Source organism: Malus sylvestris, chromosome 16 (genome assembly GCF_916048215.2).
Source record: "Malus sylvestris chromosome 16, drMalSylv7.2, whole genome shotgun sequence".
Taxonomy (NCBI): Eukaryota; Viridiplantae; Streptophyta; class Magnoliopsida; order Rosales; family Rosaceae; genus Malus; species Malus sylvestris.
Window position 1 is genome coordinate 33,862,521 of NC_062275.1, and position 18,268 is coordinate 33,880,788.

At 34.7% G+C, this 18,268-nt stretch overlaps 1 protein-coding gene and 2 long non-coding RNA genes across 3 annotated transcripts; 2 read left to right on the forward strand and 1 right to left on the reverse strand.

Moving 5' to 3' along the window:
• Nucleotides 1–1,791: 1,791 nt before the first annotated feature.
• On the reverse strand, nucleotides 1,792–2,917 carry LOC126606350 (uncharacterized). The gene is made up of 2 exons (XR_007617190.1): nucleotides 1,976–2,917; nucleotides 1,792–1,922 (listed from the first exon to the last, which is right to left on the reverse strand). It is a non-coding gene; the product is annotated as an uncharacterized LOC126606350 (long non-coding RNA).
• A 1,829-nt stretch (nucleotides 2,918–4,746) lies between these two features.
• On the forward strand, nucleotides 4,747–7,066 carry LOC126606348 (protein TORNADO 2-like). The gene is made up of 2 exons (XM_050273721.1): nucleotides 4,747–5,553; nucleotides 6,537–7,066. The coding sequence occupies exons 1-2, from the start codon at nucleotides 5,056–5,058 to the stop codon at nucleotides 6,846–6,848; spliced, it is 810 nt and encodes a 269-aa protein (XP_050129678.1). The 5' UTR covers nucleotides 4,747–5,055; the 3' UTR covers nucleotides 6,849–7,066.
• A 4,241-nt stretch (nucleotides 7,067–11,307) lies between these two features.
• Nucleotides 11,308–17,182, forward strand: LOC126606349 (uncharacterized). The gene is made up of 3 exons (XR_007617189.1): nucleotides 11,308–11,762; nucleotides 14,994–15,047; nucleotides 16,773–17,182. It is a non-coding gene; the product is annotated as an uncharacterized LOC126606349 (long non-coding RNA).
• The last annotated feature ends 1,086 nt before the right edge of the window (nucleotides 17,183–18,268 follow it).

An 18,268-nucleotide genomic window follows, 5' to 3' on the forward strand; every position in this document is an offset into this window, starting at 1 on the left:
CATCACTACCACACACGTGGCTTCATCCTAGCCATTCCTGCTCCAACAAATATGGAGCCTTCCAAATTTAATAATTAAATGACCATTTTTCCCTTGACTTTGTTCGTTAATAACTCCTTCGTTATAACTCCAATTTACGTTATGTTTGCGCCCACACGTTTGTATCGATACATACTATCCAGATATGCAAATAAATCTAAAAAAATTATGCAAATATCAAGTACATCCACAAAGAATCTCGTTTAACAAAATATGGGCAATTTCATCCTTTTACTTATCGAATAAAAATTTTATACACCGTAAATATAAACGCCTCGAAACTACGAATATGAATACTACATATAAGATACGTAATTTTAAATAGTGAAATTCGGGAACAGGGTTTCATATAAAACATCAGTGAAGAGTATCAAAGGTAATTTCTTATTTTTCGTGCACATGTAACAACACACAAAGTTTCATCATTACAGACTTATGGCATGGTATTCAAAACGCCTCCACTTCATCGCAAAAAATCGAACCACCACACAAAGTTTGAAGAACAAATGGTACGTATTCCAGCTTACTCCGTAAGGTGTGGTCTTTGGATAACTATCCATCCTCAAGGGGAACATTTTGCCTTTTCGATACATAGTTAGGGCAATTGTGGGACCATAATTTTCTGGGGCCGGAGTAAGGCTGATCTGAATATTGTTACTTTAGAAATCTGGTCATGGACTCAACAGCTCCGAGTGGAGTTGGATCAGATAAAGCAGCAGTGCCACCATAACTCTGCTCGTAGGCAATAGGCAAAGTTCGAGCGATTTCGCTAGATGACTTTGCTTGTTCCACAAGACATGAGATCTAATCTGGATATGGACACAATCAAATTCCTTATAAGTCTTGGAGTTCCTACAATCTAGGAATTGTCGTGCGCCATAAGTAACCATAACTCCTAAGAGGGTGTAATATCTACTTCTAGATTTCCTCTAGAATTCTCCCGACTTAAAATAAGGATTCTATCCTTAAAAAGTCTATCTCTGTACGGTATAAATACACACATATAAGGTTCGTCTCTGGTAACAGAATCTCAATACTCTAATTCTCTTGCCCGCTGCTTGAATCTAAAAATTGCTTATTAACTTAACCATCTAAGAGCCTTTTTGCTAGCACACCCCCTGGGTCTTAAACTTGCATATGATTGTTCACTGTTTTGCAAATTGCTCGAGTTTGTGCCTCCACTATGCGCGACATTGTGCAAATTTGGTTTCAACACTTAGTAAAAAAAATTAACTCTTAACAAAAGCAAATTTGGTTTTAAATTTTTTAATTTATTTCACGACAAACAAGACGTTGCTTCATGCTAGTTTATTTCCTACTCATCTCTCCCCAAAACTCAGATACTCCGCAACCTTTACAAGCTTGCCCTCGCGACCAAGTAATCCTCAGCATAGGTTTGGGGATGAAGAAAAAGGCTCAGCAGGGACCAATGATATGCCTATCAGACCGATTTGCTTCTTCCTTTATATCCGTTTGTTCAAAGTCGGAGCGATGGTGGTGTGTGAGACTCAAGAGTTCTCCGTCTTCGATTTCCAAGAATTCAAAATTCTTCATCCATGGAGTTTGCCGTTGAAAATGTTCCCAACTCCATTTCTGTCTTGTTTTTCCCTATTCTTGCTTGAAAGCATTGCAGCCAATAAAGATTTTATTTGTGGTTTTCTGGAAAATTGATGGATGAATTCTTGAGTATGAGAAGTCTTTTGCACTTGTGGGTAATTTGAGTTGAATATCAGAGTGCGTAACAAACAATACTAACAAAGTAAAAGAAATATTATTGATATCAAACGAGAATGCCGAAACGGCTACAAAACCCTAAGAGACTACATTGTGAATGACTTGATTTCTAATGAATAACAAAACACTCTATTTATAATAAACTAACCCTAAACCCTAATGCTAACGGGCTAAGCCCAGAAAACCAAACATTAAAGTAAACCTAAATACTAATATTTTCCAACACCCCCCGTCAAACTCATGGCGGTATACAACATGAGTTTGCAAACAAGCAGATGTGGATGCAAGCTCCATTAGGCGGACAAGACAAGACAAAGCGAACAAGCGAGCAAACAAACGAACGAACAAACGAGCAAACAAACGAACGAACAAACGAGTAAGCAATTTCCATACTACCAACTCCAATCCTCGCGGGCATCTTCTTCAAACGTTGAAGAAGCGGGTGGATGCAATTCAACAAATTCCAGTGCTAATGCCAATGCCGATTCTGATGCCGAACAAACAAACAAAAAATTCAACCAAATATACCATATTTCTTTCTTTCTTCTCTTTTCTTCTGGGCGAAACCGATTGCAGCAAACAAGGCTTGCAAAACCAATTGCAGCAAGCTTCAAAACTTCTAGTGCAAAGTCAACTTGCAGAAGGGGACTTCATTGGGTTGTGACAGATCCGACTGGTAGGAGTCGGTGCGGGTACCGTGAACAGGTGGTAGCAGCGGAGATGGTGGTGCGGGTTATCTGGACATATTGCAGTGCGGTGGTGGTGACAAGAACGGCTTCGACTACGGATGAGCGGAAGACGACGGACGAAACTAATACCCAGTAAACTGACAAACAAAACTGATACAAACAAATTGACACTAATCAAGAACAGATTAAATCCCAAAGGATCAAACCTGCTCTGATACCAAGTTGAATATCAGAGTGCGTAACAAACAATACTAACAAAGTAAAAGAAATATTATTGATATCAAACGAGAATGCCGAAACGGCTACAAAACCCTAAGAGACTACATTGTGAATGACTTGATTTCTAATGAATAACAAAACACTCTATTTATAATAAACTAACCCTAAACCCTAATGCTAACGGGCTAAGCCCAGAAAACCAAACATTAAAGTAAACCTAAATACTAATATTTTCCAACAATTTGATGGGTTGATCTTTGGTTAATCCTTTGGTTGTTGGAATGGGAAGGAAAAAACGAAAGAAAACTAATAAAAATGATTTGAAAACTTTGAGTTTTAACAATAAGGACAAAATAAAGGGTAAAGTGAATAGTACTAGAGTTGATTTTTTAGTGTAAAAATATGGTTTTTTTGTTAAAGTGAACAGTACTTGGAGCTTTTCGTTAAAGTTCCAAAAAAAGAAAGGAAAACTAATGAAAAGGGCTTGAAAACTTTGAGTCTTAATGATAAGGACAAAATAAAGAGTAAAGTGAATAGTACTAGGATTGACTTTTTAGTGTCAAAGTGTGGTTTTTCGTTAAAATGAACAGTATCGGGAGTTTTTCGTTAAAATTCTCAAAAAAGAATGCATAGGTTAGAAGGCTGGAGAACGAGAACGGCTGAAATAAGGAAACTAATTTTAAATAATTTTGGGCTGTAGGATGTGTGCTGAAGGGTCAGGATAAATTGATCCTCACAGGACCCTTAGAGAAGGATCCAGAGAGAGGATCCTGGTCCTCTAGTATGGCTATCTTGTCTACTTGGGTTTTAATCTTATTTTTTGGTGATTCAAAAGGAGGCAAATTCTCTGCTTTCTCACTTCCCATACACTTCCATCATCTCCTATTTGTGCGGTCACGGTTAAGCCACGTCAATATTTGATATTACTATTACTTTTTGTCTTATTATCTCTATAAAAAAAAAAGTAAAATAAAATCTTGACGTAGTTTAACCGTGACCGCACAAATAGGAGGAGGATGAAAGTGTATGGGAAGTGGGGGAGCATGGATTCAAAGAGCAGCTTACTTTAATGTTGAACCTAATACTGATCTCTTGCTCACGAGAAATTTTTTAATTTTGACGGGAACATGGATGATACATTACGTGTTTTTATGCAAGTGGTGGAAAATTTTAATCTTTAAGTTATTAACCTTTTAACATACATAACCTACCATTTATATAGAGACACGTGATATATCACCTCGTGTGACGGTCACACTGAAAAATCTCTCTTTCCTCACGCCTATGCTGAAGCCTGAAACTATATGGCTTTATTACATGCTCCATGAGCTTGACGTCGTCCTTACCTTTCATGTGTTTATGTACTATGACAACCTTAATGCTACACTTTACATTGCTGCCAATCCAGTTTATGGATTCAACAAGGAGTCCAACTTATATGCTACTTGAACTTGACGTCACCCTTACCTTTCATATGTTTATGTACTATGACAATCTTAATGCTGCTAATTACATGGCTGCCAATCCAGTTTAGGCTCTAGAATAATGAGCGTGTGATTAAAATGCATAATGGGTTCATTAGAATCATACAAGGAATCTACAAGTCATAGACAGAATGTTTAATACAAAGTTGTCCATATTTTATGGTAAAACAAAGATTGTAATCCATCATATTTAAAGGAAACTAAAAATATTAATATCTAGTTCTATACCTGGGCCAACTCCTTAGGACTTAAAACCATATTTTAGTTGGGGTCTTGTGTGAGGGGATGACTCATATGAAACAGATACTATTGTGGCCTCTCATTCTAATAAGACTATGACATGAGGAAGGTTTTCAACACATAACAATGTATTGTTGGACCATGATGCCCGTATCAGTAAACTAGTTTTTCATAAAAGTTGATGTCCCTGTGCAGTGCAAAATTTATAGGGCAAAGCCCTTTTCACATGGATGCAGCTGCCACAAGCATTATTGTCCTCAAATAATTGCTTTCTTCCAAATCTTTCCATGATTTATGCATTAGTTGCTTGCAACTCATATCTTTTGTCTCTTTCTTTTATCCCTTCATTATGTTCAAGGTATTCCTTTTCAAAAAAGTGACACTCAAATTACACCTAAAGATCAAAACGCGCTTTAATAACCATTACCTATTATTTTACTAGCTTTACATGGATCCAAGGTAAGGAACAAAAAAGTGTTGGTTTTGATGCCAATAGGATTTAAAGGTTAGACCTCTTCCATTCATACTATCCTTTGTATAGTAAAATAATTTGGCCTTATGGCTTTTGCTACTCCTAGCTTTCGTTACCCTACCCCTTGATATATAGTTTGAGATATATCTTTCTTGTCTTGCTAAATCTTGTTTCCAAAATGGCACTTAGCAACAATGTCATCGGAGCCATCAACTTCGTTGCGATGCTCCTCTCAATCCCAATCATTGGTGCAGGAATTTGGCTAGCAACAGAGCCAGACAATTCTTGTGTAAAGCTTTTACAATGGCCTGTCATAATTTTAGGCATCTTGTTCCTGGTTGTGGCCATTGCAGGCTTTGTGGGAGCGTTTTGGAGGATCCCATGGCTCCTTATCTCTTACCTCATTGCCATGCTGGTTCTTATAATCTTGCTTGCTGCTCTGGTGGTTTTCATCTACATGGTCACCATTAGAGGCTCTGGCCACCTCGAACCGAGCCGGTCTTACTTGGAATATCGTCTTGATGATTACTCCGGTTGGCTTCGCCGTAGAGTTCGAAACCCTTTTAAGTGGGCACGCATAAGAGCTTGTCTTAGCTCAACAAATATGTGTGATGAGTTGAATCAGAGATATCGCATGGCTCAAGATTTTTTTAACGCGCACATTACCCCCTTACAGGTAAATATTGTTCTGTCATTTCTTCCAACATCAATTTATTTTTATTTATTCACTTGTTTTTCTTTATAGGGATCGGATGTGAATTCCCCAATTTATTATTTTTTTTAATGAAGCACGTTGTTACGTGTTTTTAATCCATAAAAAGGTGTAGTAGAGAGTACATTCTTGCTATTTGCGTTTTTTTTTTTTTTTTGTTGGGCTTATAGAATTTATTTATTTATTCAAGGTCAAATTTGAAAATTTGGTAGATTAATTTTTTTGTAGTTGGGCATAGAGATAAGAAAGTTGAATTCAAATAAATTTTCTTTTTCTGTAATTTATTGTACCATTTTTTGTGGCAAGAAAAAAATTAATTGCAACATTTCTTTTCTTTTTTCAAATCCAATGCGTTGGAAATCCCACATTGGAGGTTTGACAAAACAAATTATGATTTATATACAAATGGTTTCATTATTAATTATGACATAGGCCTTTTAGGTTAAAGCCTTACACCTCTTAGGCTACAAGTGATTAAGCTAAAAAAAATATCAGCGTTAACCATTTTGACCGTGTCTCACATTATTGGATTCTCAAAATCTACCGCTTGCCTGTCTTGTTCCTTTCTTTTCTATATTTTGTTTTCTTTTTCAAATACTACTATAATTTTCAGCTCTTCAAATTAATATTAGTTTTCATTTATGTTTGATTCTTGTAAGTGGAAGGTCTTAGGTTCGATTCTTGTTAAAAACAAATTTGAATCACATTATTACTAGCACATTGTGAGGCTTGACCCACTCCTCCACCCTTTAATGTCGATCATATCCTTTGTTTAAAAAAAAAAAAAAATTAAGAGTGTTTGATAACCATTTCAGCAAAACAAACCCACTTTACTCTTTCATTTGAGAGATTCTTCTTTTTTTCACAAATCCTCACAGATCTCTTTATGCTTTATTCCTTGTGGTGAAGCTTCTTCCTTTTTCTAATTTAATTTTTTATCTTTACAGTCAGGATGCTGTAAGCCACCCACACAATGTGGGTACACGTTCGTGAATCCAACGTACTGGATAAGTCCCATAAACAACGCAGCCGACATGGATTGCCTGCAATGGAGCAACGACCAGACCCAACTTTGCTTCAACTGCGATTCCTGCAAAGCTGGATTACTTGCTAATCTCAAGAAAGAATGGAGAAGAACCAACATTATATTGCTCATCACTCTTATTGCTCTCGTTGCCGTTTATTTGATAGGCTGCTGTGCCTTTAGGAATGCCAAAACCGAAGACCTTTTCCGCAAATACAAGCAAGGCTATACCTAATTATCATATAATCTATATTAATGAATTATCAGTCCTTTTCTTTCTCTAGGTTGTTTAATTAATTTGATTTATCTCGTGACATGAACATTCTTATCATATTGGTTAGTTTTAGTTTTATGATTTTGCCAAACTTCGATTGTTGTGTAAAGTTGACAAAGGTGTACGTGCATGATTTGCGGGAGGGAACCGAAAGCTGGTTATTACTTTTGAATTACAAACCCCATTGAGATGCTTTTTATGCATAAATCAACTATGCATGTAAGACTTTTTGCAACTATAGGACACAAGCTGCTGCAATGACATTTACGTATGATAAAAGACTACATTATTGTACTATACTTCGTAGTACATCTTCAGTAGAGCCTTGTTTGTATTAGAAGGTTCTACATCTAAGAGAAAGCTTAGTACAAATATTGTACAATATTGTGGTATTTTTTTTTTATCACAAATAGCGTAAACTCATTAGTTTGGTAATATTTTAAACTCATCAACATCGTCCTTTATTTACTGCTTTACTCACCAATATTGTCTGACATCCAACCCTGTCAAAGACAACATTGTGTTGGAAAATATTAGGATTTTAGTTTATTTGAATATTTGGTTTTCTGGGCTTAATCCGTTAGCATTAGGGTTTTGATTTCTTACATTTTAGGATTAGGGTTAGTTTATTATAAATAGCGTGCTTGTTATTCATTTGAGAACAAGTCATTCACAATGTAACCTCTTGGAGTTTTGTAGCCGTTTCGGCATTCTTATTTGTTTAATAATATTCCTATTATTTTGTTAGTCTCGTTTGTTGCGTACTCTGATATTCAACTTGGTATCAAAGCAGGTTTCATCCTTCAGGATTTAATCTATTTTGGGTTGGTATCCGTTTGCTTGTGTCTATTGTCGTTCATGTTCAGATTGTCTAGTTGTTGTTGACAATTTGCAAGGAAAAAAATGTGTTAATTTTTTCAGTTGTGTTGACGGCCTGTTGCTTCCCCATCAGAATCTGCCCCACTGGCCGCTGCTCTCGCCCACATCAGACCTACTACGCAACACCACCATCCTCCACCGATAGTTGTTGCACCTTGCCATATGTTGAATATGTTGGAATCTCTGCCTAGAAAGAAAGAAAAAAAAAAGAAGTTGAAAGGCAGGAGAAAAGAAAAGAAAATAAGAAAAAGGAAAAGAAAATAAGAAAGATAAAAAAAAAAAAAAAGGAAAAAAAATTTTGGCTGTTTGTTTTAGGCCCACATGGCCAAGGGGAAAACATGGTTAAGTTTGTGTTTAGGCCACACGAGTTGTTGGCTTGTTTGAGATTGTTTTGTGACCGTCATTCTAGTGCTTGGAATTGTGACCACTCGAGTGATAGTGTTTGTGTTTGTTTGTTCGTTGCTTCAATTAAGATATGAAAATCTCATCCATTTAGTAACGGGTTCTTTTCATACTCTAAACACTGATCGGAATCAGTTTGAACCAGAATTAGTTTGCCAACAAGAATCTAGAGTTAAGAATCAAGAATCAAGTCAAGTCAAGTCAAATCAAGTTTGCATGCCTACCAGTCCGCCTAACGGAGCCAATCCACATCTGCTTGTTTGCAAACCCATATCGTATACCGCCATGAGTTTGACGCGGGGGGGGGGGGGGAGGGTGTTGAAAAATATTAGGATTTTAATTTATTTGAATATTCGGTTTCCTGGGCTTAACCCGTTAGCATTAGGGTTTTGATTTCTTACATTTTAGGATTAAGGTTAGTTTATTATAAATAGCGTGCTTGTTATTCATTTGAGAACATGTCATTCACAATGTAACCTCTTGGAGTTTTGTAGCCGTTCTGGGATTCTTATTTGTTTAATAATATTCCTATTATTTTGTTAGTCTTATTCGTTGCGCACTTTGATATTCAACTCATTGATGAGTAGAGCAATAGATAAGGAATGACAATGATAAGTTTAAAATATTGAGAACCAAACTGTTGAGTTCACAAAACATAAAGGACAATTTGTGATATAAAAACCCTAATAATGTGATATAAATATTAGAGAGTATGAATCACACGTCAACTGGTTGGTTTTTTGGCACTCCACAATTTTTTTAACACACGTCACTTACTGAAATCACCTTACATATATATATTTTTTTAATAAAAAATTATCTTAGAACACCCACTTAACTTACCCAAACTACTCTCACACCGACACCTACTTTTTAAAACTTTTGTAATTTCCAATCGAAATTGCATAAAGCTTCAACAATATTTTCCGAAAAACTTCTTACATTTTTCGTTAAGGATCTCTGCATAGCACAAGAATTTCATTAAAGACTCTGTAAAACTTTGTCATTTCATATTAAGGCATTATGTCATACGATATTGAAATTTAAATAGGACGTGTTAAAAAAATTGTGCTTTCTTAGTAAAACAAATAACACAATAATATCACACAAATTTGTTCAAATAAGATCGAACGATTGAGACAATCTTGCAATTCATGTTAAACAACATAATGTAAAAACAAGGGGTAACTAAGTTTCACACCCTCCAGGTGCACAATAGAAAAGGATCCTCGCTTTTCCTAAAGATCCTAGGGATCCTGCAATTGTGTATGTTCATCATATATCGTGCGGTCAGTTTTCGTTATGTACTATTTATATTTAAATTTTAAATAATTTTTTATCTCATGATATACGATAAACAAACACAATTGCAGAATCTCTAGAATTTCCAAGAAAAAGAGATCCTTTTCCGTGCACAATGATTTTAACAAGGTAAAACCCTTCCACTACGAAAAATCTTCTGGCACTTTTCCAGTCAAAGTTCAATCCACTATAAAGTCAAATAAATATAAAAGGGACTGGATCGAAACTCATCTTACTAGACAACGGATACTGAGGGGTGAATTGATATTAGCACTGGACACGTTTTCAATGTTTTTTTAAAAAAAATTCTAAAGTTAAACTATCAAAAACATTTTCAAATTTACAAAAAATACAAAGTTGTTACTTTTGTTTCATTTTCATTTTGCAAAACAGTTATTCTTTTAGAAACTGCTATTTACACTTTAAAAATCTTATTTTTCACTTCTCGCAAGTTTATTTTTCATTATAATAAAGAAAGTTCATAGTGCAAAATGAAAATCTTGGTGCCAATAACAATTTCGTTTTTTTTAATAGAACAAAACAGTTCTTTAAAAAATCATCTTGTAAATTGTTACCTTACTTGCCCTAACCCGAGGGTCTTTAACAAAGTGTTTTCAGATTGAACTATCTTTAGGGATTAAGCTAGACTGACTAAGACCCATTTGGTTTTTTTTTTTTAATACCAAAAATTGCTTCATTAAGCAATAAAAAAGATTTGGTAAAACTAAAATATCCTGCTTATTTTAAAGAAAGAACTAATAAACAGTTCCTCAATAAACTTTTTATTTTTTTCTTTTATAAGAAAACACTTTGTCAACTTTTCTTTGTTAATGCTAGGCACTTTTAGGCCCAAACAATGAATCCAACCAAGAGAGGAACCCAGCAAGGCCGATAAGAGAATGCAAAGCCCAAGACCCAAGGAGCTTAAAAGAGGACAAGCCTGAGCACAATGGTCGTTCCTAAATCTAGCCGACCAGGGAGCGCAAGAAGGATTACGAATGTCGTAAGCACGTGAGCAAAATGACAACCTTATTTTGTTTGTCAAATTTTCATCAGTTCATTTGGACTTGTAATGTGCTAATTTGATTTTCGGTTCTACTTTCCGCTCATTGGTTCGAAATTTGGTTGTGAGTATATCTCTAATTCTCTGCTCCAGTTTCCAATTAATGTGATAAGAAGATCAAACAATTGATTCGGGTATGTATAGGCATTTCGACAAGAAATTTAGTGGCATCCACTACAAAAAAAATGATCTAAGAACACAATTGATTTGTGTCCTTTTCACTTTCATTGAGCACGTATATATAAATATATATATATATATATATGTGTGTGTGTGTGTGCGGGTGCGGGCGCGCACTTTTTAATGTCAATGAGCACAAAAATATCTCAAATGTGCTTTCTTAAACAAAAAGACATATTAGTTTGTGTCCTCAGTAAAGTATATTGTGCCTATTGAAATTTGAGCACCAAATTTTGTGCCCCTATTTATAGATATCAATTTATAAAAACACAAAAACATTTTTGTGCTCTTTGATTTAATATATTTAAATCAAATGATTTTATAGACACAATGTTCAGGTCTGGATTCACAAGTCTGGACACAAAATCATATTTTAATATTAGCTTTTATTGATCAAGGCCCATCGCACCCTACACCAAACAATGGTGAGCAATAACATTACATGAGTTTTTCAAAAACTACGGTCCTACCTTCCTTTCCTTTTTCTCATTACCTACTTTTTCAAAAAATAGACTTAAATATATCATTGGTGTTGTCAAAAGACACAATTATATATTCTTTATTATTATTTCAAAGACTTATGACCCACTCATTCTTCTCTCTCTCTCTCTCTCTCTCTCTCTCTCTCTCTCTCTCTCTCTCCCTCCTTTAACTTAACCCAACCACACCGAAAGATGGTATAGGAATCCCAAATATATATATATATATTTAAATTAAAATGGAGAACCTATATGGATCGTCGGCTTGGTTGAGATTAAATCTTGAATGTTCATGTATAATTAACCCTAAAATAACCTCTATCTTGACCTCACTTCACTCTCAGTCTCGCATCTCCTCCGCTGAAACCAAATCGAGCTCTCCTCCTTCCTTAGTCCTCCCACATCAGTGACATAATCCAAATTTGTCAATTGAATCGTGAATCCTCACACAGCAGTCCTCAGTCCTCACTTGTGGATCTGTCCCCTGAATCGCGACTCCACCCATTGTCCACTCCACCTCGCATGAATCGAGCTCTCGATCTCAGTCCTCACTCTTCTTCACTGCACAAGGTAACAAATTTTTGCAATAAACTCAACCAAAGCTCATGGAGATTGTTAGATTTTGAATATGAGTTTCTGAATTAGGGATTTTGAAATTAGGGATTTTGAATATTATTTTTTTTTACATTTTCTTTTTTATACTTGTCTCTACATGCAATTTTGGATATGAATATGATGGGTTTTTGGTTAATTAATACAACCACCACCTTAGGTCGTCATTAGAGACTCCGAAGTTTCTCGGTGACTGGTTGGTCGACTTTATGTTCAAGGTTACTGGTTTATAGCTTATACTGATGTGACCCCGAAAATCATATCAAATATTCTTATATATGTGTTAAGAAAATTGAATTGAAATATTCAATTCATTTTAACCATGCAAATCTGTACTCTGAGTCTTTGGCTATGAGTCTATCTTTCCCATGTCACGTTGTACATTGTTTTTCTTTTTGTTTGGGACACAAACGTGAGTACTGCATGGCATAAGCTTCAGGGTTACATGCCAATTTTCTGGCTCCACTAATCTATTTTATCTGGCTTGATCTCTCGATATCACTTTATATTATTTGTAAACATCAATTTAAGTTCTTGCTCAGCTTTGATTAGCATATTGTAACGACAAAGAAGGATAATATGTTTTCAAGATCATAGAGAATAACCAGTTTACTGGAACTATTCCCCCTGAGCTTGGGAAATTGGTTAACTTAGAATAATCTTTAAGCACATTCTTTTTTCTTTCACCCTCAGTTTGTTTTTACTTACTTTTAATTTTTATATAACTTGAATAATTTGTAAGCACATTCTTTTTTCTTTTACCCTCAGTTTGCTTTTACTTAATTTTTAATATATATATAAAGTGAGAGCCCCAGTTTGGTAAAGCATTCTATACTCCTAAAATATCCTTACTTAATGATAGAGTGCAAATCAAGGATTTAATACCAAAAGAGGGAAAAAATGGTAAAAACATTATCTCCAGAATTTGAAACGCGGGAGGAAAGTGAAAAAGAATAGACAATTCTCAGTTTATCAGTTCTACTTCAACTTCCCACGATCGAAACCAGACAATTTGATGATTCCCACGATCAAAACTAGATAGCAGTTTATGATTCCCACCATATGAGTTCAGTTGAAGGTTACACAATAACTACCCACATACCACCACTATATACAAATGAATAATCGAAAAGAGCCCAATTTTCGGAACCAGACTTCGAGACGCGGCTTGGAACTCATCCTTCTTCACACCTTCGATCCCGGACGTCCACTTTCAGGAGCCCAGTCTCCTGGCCGTTGATCCTCTCTCTCCCGATCGCAATATTTAAGTAAGTTTTCCATTTTGTGCAAATCCCTAACCCCAACTTTCGGTACTATTTAGCTTTTGATTTCAACTTTTCATTCAACAAAATGCATGCTTTTACCAATTCTTCATCCAATTTTCACCAATTCATATCACTAATTTGGTCCATCTCTAATTCATTTGCTGGGAAAGGACATTGGAATACCCCGAGTGTTTAGTTGGGGTTTTGATTTGATTACAATTGGTTTTAATTTTGTCTCTGCTACATTCACCATTGCTAAACCTGGGTTTTGTGCTCTGCATGCAAGGGGCTTTTCAAAATCAGGTATACCACCTTTTGAATTATGTATTAATTTTGTTTGTTGCATTGATTTCAAATGGAATTTTGATTCAAACAAATTAGATCGGACAAGGAATTTCCACAGTTGAACCTGAGCCCGTACTCGAATATTGAGTAGTACAGTTCTCAGTTTCTTACGGTTTCGGATATCCACACAATCTATTGGGAGCAATCTAGAAATCCCCACAACCGTGTGAGTTGTGATCGTTCTTCTTAAAGTTTTTCATATACAACTTTGATGCTTTTCTTCAAATTTATTCACTATATAGTGTTATTCTTCAGTGATTAGAGATTCTGAAAATTTAGAACATGGGGATTTTTAAATCCTCTCAAGCAGAAAAGGATTGAAAATGAATTTTGATTCAGACAAATTATAGCATGTTTATCATCTTAATATAACACGAATTATAGCATGTTTATCATCTCAGTATTACAATAAGAGGCTCAATAGGTTACCACATGATTCTTTAAGGCTTTTCATCAACTGGGTTCTCTTCTTTCTTTCTTTCGTTTAAAGATTTGGTTGAATTGGTTAAAAAAACATTGCGGGTACTCAAGGTTCTGTTCAGAATCATTGTTGAGTTTCTGAATTTTCATCTATGGTTTTTGATTAATTTCTCAATTGGGATTTTTTCTTACCAATTTCCTTTGAGATTCGTGCATTTGTTTGTTAATGCTTTGTTTCTTCATTTTTTACAGGAAATGAAACTGCTCTCTTCCTCTTCTTGACACCCACGTAGATAGCATTGATCTTTAAGAGTTAAAGGAGAAGTCTCATCTACATTCAGTCCCTCATCAATAATTTTTTTTACCATCCCTTTTGCAAATTTATTTTTGTAGATTTTTATTTCAATGGATTTTTTTTTTTGGCTTTAGGGAGTTTTTGTTTATAATAATCCATTTTCCGATTAATCGTGCTTTTTCCATTAGGTTTTCAAATTATTTGTATTTGGTGCTGGCGGCGGAGATAAATGTGATATGGTGTTGTGTGGGTGAGACATTGTAGGGTTAGTAGTTTGAAAATTTTCCAATTCTTTCTTCATTAGTCTATGTAGTTTATTGATTTTTGTCTTGCCAAGACTTTCTACTATTTTGACTTATTTGAATTTCATTATTTGAACTCTGTTCTCTGAATTTGGTTACCTAAATCGCGCCTGATATTTGGGCCGCTGGCTTTGTATGGCTAGCTGGTGTTATTTGGGGGTGATTTTAGTTATAATGGGAGACAAGGCACATTAGTTATAATTTTCCAATTCTTTCTTAATTATTCTATGTATTTTATTGATTTTTGTCTTGCCAAGACTTTCTACTATTTTGACTTATTTGAATTTCATTATCTGAACTCTGTTCACTGAATTTGGTTACCTAAATCGCGCCTGATATTTGATGTGACCGGTGGCTTTTTATGGCTGGCTGGTGTTATTTGGGGGTGATTTTAGTTATAATGGGAGACAGGGCACATTAGTTATATCTGTGCTCATGAACTGATTAGGATTAGAATAGTAGAGTCTTTGCTAATTTATGCGTTTTTATTCTCTGTACTATTATAATCGTCCTTACGTATATTGGGACTAAATTGAATAATGATGCTTCCTTTTCTTCTCAGTGAAAACACATACCAAAGCAACAAAGCTATGGTGGTGGGAATAATCGTTCTCAGGTATGTATGATATGAATGTGTGTGAAATGAATTAGTTTGCCAAAGTTCACTGTAAGTAGATTGTACATATTTGATTCTCTGGGATATTATAACTGTATTTCGGTTCATACTGGGGAATGGATTTCTTCTAATTAGAGTCTTTATGATGGTCACTTTTAGTTCTCGCATGTATTGGGCAATGCAGTTTTGTTGGTTCATGTTAGGGAATAGGTTGCTTTTACTTAAAGCCTTTACGATGGTCGCTATTAGTTCTCGCACATATGGAAATTAGAGAGTTGTAGACAAATTTGTATCCAACTCGATTGGATTTTCTTGATTCTTTACCTTTTTCTCTTTCTTCATCTCTATTTCTATCTCTCTCTCTCTCTTATTCATCTCTGTTTCTATCACACAAGAAACACATTTAGTTAACTTATTTATTATAAATGTTCTAAACTTTTTTATTTTGTAATTGTTAGTGTTTGTAGGTTTTAGAATTAAACTAGTGAGAGTGCCCACGCAATGTTAAGAGTTGTAAAATCGTATAAACACGTAGAAAGTTCTAAATATATGTATGATAGATAATACTTGTATAATATACAGGTGCAAATCTATTTACAACCTTATTTACAATAAAAAGCCAAAATAGATGCCAAAGTAGGTGTCTAGGAGGGAATGAAGTGCTTATTGTAAAAGTATTTTAACAACCTTTATACAACAAATTATTTAACGAATCAACTTTTCAAAAATTGGTCTCAGTACTCATGGGATTACACATCCCTGGTTACTCATACCCATATATGCCGCAAAATAGTTATACAACTCTATTATTGCAAGTCCCCACATCATCTTTCATTGCATTTCAAAACTTCCTTCTTTCTCTTCTTTCTTCTTGTGTAGGTGTTTTCATTGCTCCATTACAAATTGGAAAAAAAATGGAAGTTGTCAACGTAAATAAGTGACAGGTTCAATAGAAATGAGAAAACAATATATATATATATATATATATATATATATATATATATATATATGATTTAACAATGAAAATAAGTGTAAACCTTAAATCTTATATGAATCCAAGTTATCAAGACCATTCATTCTCAAATCAAACAATTCAATTATGCTCAAACCAAATTGGTCTAATACATAAGGAAATCTTGTAATTCATATTTCAGTTGAGATCTTATAAATTTCAAAGTACCGTTGTGTGTTCAAATACTTAGTAATCAATCTGCTAAACTAAAATAAACCTCCATATAGTTTATAGTACTCACCAAACATTTTATTTTGACTGCTTGCGTTCACTTTTGATTTGGATCAGAGTATGAGAGAGTTGTTAGGATGACGGTGAACAAAATCGACTACTTAGAGTTGAATTTCTTCACTGCTGGCCTGGAAGTTGCAGTGAGAGAGAGAGAGAGAAAGAATAAAAAAGGAAAGAAACGAACACGAAGGGACAAAGACTACCCAAAAGATTATAATAATGACATATTTGTCGTGATTACAGCTATTCAACTATCAATAATGCATTATTTTAGGTTGAAATTCCAGAGCATTTGAGTGGCAACAACCACATAATAAACAAAATGATTCGAGAATAGACCCAATTTGAAAGCATAATTAAAAACAATTATTCAAGATGGACTGTGATGAGTCGATATTATTCCATATTTTACCCTAATCTTACTTATAATTTGTTGGTTATTTGAGAGAATTTTAATATTTTACTCTCTATTTCAATTGTAGGACATGTGGATGATCATACAAAATGAAGGAATTTTAGAGTAATTCTGGATTCGTGAGTCTTTGAAGATAATTGTGTCAAAATTCCATAATTTAATTCTAAGCCATTTGATCGTGGCAAATAAAAGAATATTGACTGCACATTACTGCCAATTTGACGTTTTAGGCTTAATTGGGCTATAAGTCGGTCAAGATGGTGATTTTTGAAAAAAGTTTCTTCTACAAAGTTGTTGGGGATGAAAGTAAATTCATGTCGTATATAAAACCTAATGGTACAGATAGTCATCTTAGCTCGAAATCTATTAGAGTTGTAATAAAATCAAACGATTAAAAAAAAAAAGGAAACCTCTTAGCTCCAAATCTCCAAAAAATTGCTCCCAACATTAACGAGATGATGACAGTGTAAAAGAAGCGAACTGCAGTGTACTGAGGGTTCCGACAGTAAGACAGATTTTTCTTCCAAGGACAAGTGAGAAATTGTTCGACAAATGATTGAGAGTACTTGGTTGTAAAGTTTAAATCTTCGAATTGGCGCTTGCCTTGCTTAGGTTTTCAACCAACTATTTGTTATGTCTGAAACAAAGGAAGATAGGTTGTTAGCTAAAGAAGCAGAGCGTTCTCTGTATAAGCAACACAACCAGAAATCAGCACCAGATTGTGTCAGCAATCAATTCATATACAACGGAATTGACATATAACAATTGCAAATATCTTAATGAATATATCAAGATCATCGTCGGGTATTATCTTAGTACACTTTTCTCTTCTTGCAAGTTCTATTAAGAGCATCCCCGATGAGAGACTCTATATGATTAGGGGTGGGTTCAAAAACTCGAAAACCAAAAAACATCAGACCGAACATCGAATCGAAACCGAAAAAAAACCGAACCGAACCTTATTGGTTTGGTTTCAATTTTCGAGGTTCGGAAACCGAACCGAATCCCTTTACACTTTATGAATGTATGTCCATGATCACTAAAACAAAAAAGGGCTAAGAACACAAAAGATTTGTGTCCTTTACATTTTCATTGTGCACAAATGCATAGTTGTGCTTTTTGAACTTCGTTGAGCACTAAACTATCTCAAATGTGCCCTCTAAACGAAAGGCACATTAAGTGGTGTCCAGCATTTGTGCCCATTAAAATGTTTGCACCAAAATTTGTGTCACTATTTATAGATATCAGTAATCATAATTTTTTATTAATTTACGTACACACATAAATAATTTTTGTGCCCTTTGATTTAGTATATTTAGTATATTTAATTTTATACACATAAGTGTCTTGTCTTACTTCAAGAATCTGGAGACAAAATCTTATTTTAATATATTTTTATTGTTCAAAACCCACCATACACCCCCCTTTCTTTCCCTTTATTACTCTCTTATCTCTCTCTCCGTCTCTTTTAATATATTTTTATTGTTCAAAACCCACCACACACGCCCCTTTATTTCCCTTTACTCTCTTATCTCTCTCTCCGTCTTTCTCATTTCTCTTTTC